Source organism: Labrus bergylta, chromosome 20 (assembly GCF_963930695.1).
Source record: "Labrus bergylta chromosome 20, fLabBer1.1, whole genome shotgun sequence".
Taxonomy (NCBI): domain Eukaryota; kingdom Metazoa; phylum Chordata; class Actinopteri; order Labriformes; family Labridae; genus Labrus; species Labrus bergylta.
The window spans coordinates 12,336,160-12,342,009 of record NC_089214.1 but is presented as its reverse complement, the minus strand read 5'-3'; the positions used below and the strand labels follow the sequence as shown (position 1 = coordinate 12,342,009).

The 5,850-nt window shown below is 40.4% G+C and overlaps 1 protein-coding gene across 1 annotated transcript; it reads right to left on the bottom strand.

Annotated features, from left to right (window-relative positions):
- Window positions 1-250: 250 nt before the first annotated feature.
- pi15a (peptidase inhibitor 15a) lies at window positions 251-5,382 on the bottom strand. The gene is made up of 6 exons (XM_020646308.3): window positions 5,225-5,382; window positions 4,775-5,081; window positions 3,730-3,848; window positions 2,562-2,694; window positions 2,350-2,465; window positions 251-1,563 (listed from the first exon to the last, which is right to left on the bottom strand). The coding sequence occupies exons 2-6, from the start codon at window positions 5,033-5,035 to the stop codon at window positions 1,428-1,430; spliced, it is 765 nt and encodes a 254-aa protein (XP_020501964.1). The 5' UTR covers window positions 5,036-5,081; window positions 5,225-5,382; the 3' UTR covers window positions 251-1,427.
- Window positions 5,383-5,850: the final 468 nt, after the last annotated feature.

The following is a 5,850-nucleotide window of genomic DNA, read 5'->3' as shown; positions in this document are numbered from 1 at the left end:
TTGCTCTGCAATAATACACACTAACCTTTGGATCAATGTCTCTGTGATGTAACTGATTTTTGGTCATCCCTCCCCGCTGATAATTCTTCTAGTACTGAGAAAGTGAACTCATTTGGAAGAAGTTCTGGGACATTAGCCCAGCTCGAAGTGTTCAGGCACTCACTTGGCAGTGCTTTGCAACTACAGCAATTATAGAAATGTATCAAATTCATCTTCACAAACTTATCTTAAAAGTTGACATGCGATTGAACCTTATTCAGCACTTTTTAATCAGTTGGACATATTTACAATCCTTTTACAAAACAATAAAAAAATACAATCAATTAAATATTTTCCCCATATAAAAATGAATAACTTACAGTATACTTGTTTTTTTTTAAGGATAGACAAGGTATTATGATTATCTACATGTACAAAAAAATAATCATTTCCAAGTATTTTTGCAGTTTACAAAAGATTAAGGTGCACTTGAGTGCCAGGAAGAAGAAAAAAAACTACATCAGTGATCAGAACAAAATATGAACAAAGGGTTTGTCAGACATATCAATATATTGGTGTACAACATACCATTACACAATGTTCAAATATGATTAGCAAACAGATATGAGGGTCAGACTTAATGTATGTGCTCTAGTTAGTATAAAGTATGACTCAAAAGTTTGAAACTCTTATAGTGTCATGTTTGTAATGAAATACAAGGGAATCAGTGCAGATTTAACTGAATATGTTGAAACAAAAATGGCTTTTGACATTAGAGGCATAATCTATGATGACACTGGGCGTTTAAAGAGACCACCACGTCGGACTTCTTTTTGTCAATTCATTTCAGTTTACTGTAAGTGCACTTGTGTCAACAAACCTTGCTAATTTGTTGCGGGACATAAATGGAAATTTCAATAATGCTGAAGTTTGTTTGACCTCGGGTGGCCACAAAGCTGACGCCACCAGTGTAGGGTTTTCAGCCTCTGAGGTCAAAAGCTTTGATCTCAACATCACAAACATTCCTGTGTAGGCAGAGCACACAACATGAAGGTGTGATGCCCGTAGCACCAGAGTGAGCAGGTATGAGCAGCTATGATCCTGTTATGACCTTAATTAGCATGTTGTCAATGGTAAAACACACAGTGAAAACGCAGCACCACATACAATATATTCTGTGTTTAAGGACCCACTCTACACATAAATTATATCCAATCAATTAAAATTCCCATAACAATTCTGGTACAAATGAAATAAATTTACAGTTTATTTACAAGTCGTCATTTTAAAATCATATGCTGCCTTCAAATGTATGTTTGTGTCTTTAAATAAGCCCATATATACAAAATAGTGTGGTCCAAGACTGTTGTGCAAATCCTTAAAGGATTGAAGTACTGTCTCTGTGGTACTGCAGGGTGTTAGCTTATGTCAAAAAGGAAAACCTGTGTTTATTTGAACCAGTGCAGGTAGTTTGTCTTGAGAGCGGGGAAGCACATGTTGTTGTTGCAGGAGCCTCCGTAGCTGGGAGGGCAGGCAGAGCAGGGGACGCCTACTTTGTAGGGGGCCTCTCCGATCCAGTTACCCCTGCAGGACAGAAACAGGTAGAGAGTCAATGTAAGGTTTTTATCTTACAAAACAAATATTTAGTTCATTAAAAGTAAATATACAAAGATAAACGTTTGAGAGAAAGATTTATTTGATATCACACATGTTCATATAAAACATATTTGTGAAAATAAGAATAGTCAATATACTTGAATATAAGTGATCAATGTCTACCTATCAACTATTCTGGAGTTCTCAATAATGTAACATCATCTTTTAAAAATAAAGATCAGCGATGATGGCTTTTCTAAAGATAGAACTCTATCAAGTAGATCTGCTCTTTAGACCTTTTATATGAAATAAACAGCATATCAACCTGTACTTTGTTAGAAACTTCAGCATTTGTGCCAAATGTTCACTGTAGGCCAAGCCACTATATCTTAGCCTCTTAGCATTATCCATGGTCAGGATAGCCTGAAATGTTGTAAAAAACGAGTCCCTTGCTAAATAAGTCTTCAGTGTCCCGAGCTGGTAGTTCTTGCATATGTCTGCATCCAGTGGGATGAAAGAACTTCGGTCACAAGTCAGTCACAAGTCCAAACGAGCTTCTAATTCTCTGAATGTTTTAGAGAATATTCGTCTGTTACGACATGGGTGGCATTTCAAAGCTCAGCACAAAACAGAGTCGTCTGTGTCGGGATTAAGTGGTCCAGTGGTCGCCCTATCGTCATCGGGTCAACAGGTTTATTCGAATTAGCAGACTTAAAGTGTGTAAGTAACACTATACAAGAAGAGAACTATACATTTAACCCTCACTTTACTTACTTTGGTGAGTAGTTGCAGACTAAATAAGTTGCCCGTTTCCACACTGAACCCCATACGTTCATATTATGGCACGTGTGAACTGCGCAGCCCACTTTGTTGGATGTTGCCCACACCATCTGCGGGGGGGAAAAAAAGCACATCAGCAGAAAGTTAACACCACTGATGCAACAATTCAACACTTCTACATCTGATACTCATCCTTGTTTGTGTACCTGAGTGTAATGGGTACACATGGGTCCATAACATCTGAGTGGGCACCGGGGGTTGCAGTCACGAGGGTATGGAAAAGAGTAATCTTTGACCTCATCGTACCACGGCTTTACCAGCTGCAGAATGGACCGATAGCTGTGGAGAGAAGACAGACCTGCTCTAAAACTTCATTGACTATATCAAAACAAAATTTGCCCTTTTGCTTACATTTCATATCTTTTTTCCCAAATGATGTCTTCCAAATATTTTTTTGTGTTCAGCCTGAGAAAAGATGCCCTCTGAAATACGGTTGATGTCACATTGTGGACTGGACCATTAAAAAAAAAACATCTGCTTCATTTCATCATTGCTACATCCAAAATTGACAAACTGGCCGCAAACCAGAGTTTGCAGCCAAAAAGGCAACAACCTTCATTCTTAAAAATGATCGATAGAATTGTTTCTGAAGCAGCCAACTTTATCTGCGTCTGCAAGGTGTCCAAACACACTCTGAATGCTGACTTGCCAAAGAAAATAATCACATTTAGGGTCGGTGTGGGATGGTTAGGCTGCGCCTTTCTACGAGTTGGATTGAACTCTGCACATAGTTATGTTTTTCTAAAGATGCACATTGCAGGGTCTATAGGAGGCTTACTCTGGTCTTCCTGTGGCAAATCTTTTCCACAGATTCCTCAAAATTATAAACTGAAGCAGGTGAACTTCAATAAATGACATTGTTTTTTAACTAGATTACGTTTCAACTACGGCTTAAACATGTATTTTTATTCTTTTCTGCAAGACAGCAGAATGGCATTACTATATGGGATTAGTCAAACAGATGTAACGATAATCTGTATTCCCTTGAGTCTCATGTTGTCCCTCAATAAAGCCTGAAAGTGTTCGAACACGTGAAGGTGCCCTGTGTTTCCAAATGGAAAGTCAAGACCTTCTGAAGGGATGCGCCTTTGTCCTCATGGGTCATGGCTGAAAACACAAGTCGTGTTTATCTGAGGGGTCACAGGAGCATTCCTCAAGCAGTCACCAGGTCACAGTGCAAAAAGTTTTCGAAGAGAAAAAGAAGGGGGCTGCAAAGGAACGACCATGACTGCTGCGAGTGAGAGAGTCGTCCCTCTGAGAGGAGCAGCAGATGTCAGTGAGGGGGAGGGTTAGAGAAGCTAAAAGGTCACTCACCGTCCCGTCCTGACAGAGAGGTTTTGACCGAGGAAACGGAGGAGGTGAGGCGGCCCGTGCTCCCACAGGCAGGCTTGAGCCCAGTCCTCTGCCGTCTTAGCCAGGGTGTCGTCCCACACCTAAACACACACACACACACACACACACGGAGACATGTTAGGCCATTACATAACCAATGGAAAATGATCAACACCGCCGCAGATCTTCCTTCAGCAGCTAGATGTCAGATAAGAGTCGGCACTTTCTGACCTCATAGCCTGTTACAGCTGTAACCGTGGCAACAGTCATCCATCAAATCAGTTACATAAGAGGAGAAAGTTGGTTGCCCGGCATCCCATGAAACTCTTCCACTTGACAGGGAGATGGAGAGCTTTAAGAAGACAATAATCAAAGTACCGGCTACACACTTGCAGTTTCACTAGAAATAGACCGTGACTGAAGGGATTAAAGGATACTTCTTCACGTTGCTTTATCGTTTATCAGAGGAAGAGACTCTTTAACTGTATTTTATTACACATGTAACCGTCATACATGGAGATGCTGATAATTTCGAATGTAAATATGTTCAGTTGCCAAGACTTTGGAGGAACTCTTAAGATACTGAAATGAGCAGTTTCACCACAAGAAGACTATTATTTTAGAGTTAAAATCAATGATGTAGAAGGAATTAAAGTTGTATTTAGAAATGTTTGGACTGAGGTCTACTAGAGCCCCTACTACCCTTCCATACTACACTGCCAGTGGTCCATTAGTACCATACATGACCCCTCTTTCTTTGGGGGTGCTCTACTGCTGTGAAATGTGCTGAACAGCTGGAGGTGTCAAGAAGCTTAAAGACATTTGTCACTTCCTTTCCAAATTAAATCTATTGATGTAATATTAATGTCACATTTGGGAAAAAAAAAAAAAAAAGTCACTTAATGCCGTTAGAACTATAGTATAAGAAACTCAAGAATACAGTATATGGCTCTTCAAAAAACCATGCATTGAATGAAAAAACGTGCATCTTAGTACAAGAACTATGTGACTGATAGACTTTACTCACCATGTATTCCATGTTTGATGCTGGCGGAAACACCTTCCCTCTCACTTTGTTATGGTAATCAAGAATAGCGAGCATGTCATTCTGGCTGATGTATCGCTTCCTCCTGGTTTTAGAAATAGTCGTGGTGTCTGTTCCATAGCTGTGCGCTGCGCCAGGACTGGTGAAATTGGCCGACAAAGCGGGGATACTTGTTGCCAGTGCACTTGCACCACAAGATACGCACAGAAGTATTAGAACTTGGGTGAAATATTGAGGTTTCATGTTTGGTTTAAAACTGCAGACAGAATATCCCTTGTTTTCGATTGACCTGCAGACAAAGAAAGAAGATAAACTATTTAACAATGCGCATGAATGGGGTCTTTTTTTTCCATTCAAATAAGCGTTCAAATTCTTGTGTTTTTTTTCCAAACACAACACAAATTGAAGTGTCAGTCATTCACGCAGTCCTACCTTTTCTTGCACAGCGATACCTTGTCCCCGCGTTACAGAGGCTGCATCACCTCTGAAGTCTCGGTGTGTTTTGGGGAGAGGGGGAGGTCTGCTACTGCAAGTGATGAGTTTTTGCGCTTTGCTAAACTTGGTGAGTGCACCGGGAGCAGTCTGTCTTCGCGGGTTTATATATTGCAGCGGACGATGCAGGAAGTGCGCGTGCCTCAGAGGTAGAGGCACAGCCCCTCCTTGTCACCTTAACCACTGCTGGATTTGCTGCTGGATTTGCGAGAAGACGTGTTTGGTTTTTTCCAAATCCATTCTAGGCAAATCCTGCATTTCTTCATAACATCTGCTTTGGTTTGGAACAGCTGCAGGATGTGTAAGGATGACATTTGACTGCACAATCCAGGATGAAGCGTATTAAATTACAGTTTAATGTACTTTTTCTTTGTAATTACGGCCCCAAATTTCACAATATGGACTGAGTTAAATTAATGAATCATTTCAACCATTAACCTTTTCACACCAACTCCATGTGCAGGTGATATAATGTGCACTTCCCACAGTGTTCACTGGTCAGAACAACCTCATGAACCCATGGGTGGATGGAAGCCAGCAATTTTATGAGTCATATCAGTGTTGGA

What these genes read in the sequence shown, in the direction of transcription:
- pi15a (XM_020646308.3), bottom strand. Translation starts at nt 5,035, where the DNA reads ATGAAACCTCAATATTTCACCCAAGTTCTAATACTTCTGTGCGTATCT. An exon ending in TGTGTACCCATTACACTCAG is followed by an intron (nt 2,466 to 2,561) that starts GTACACAAACAA and finishes TCCCCCCCGCAG; the next exon opens with ATGGTGTGGGCAACATCCAA. An exon ending in GTCTGCAACTACTCACCAAA is followed by an intron (nt 1,564 to 2,349) that starts GTAAGTAAAGTG and finishes TCTGTCCTGCAG; the next exon opens with GGGTAACTGGATCGGAGAGG.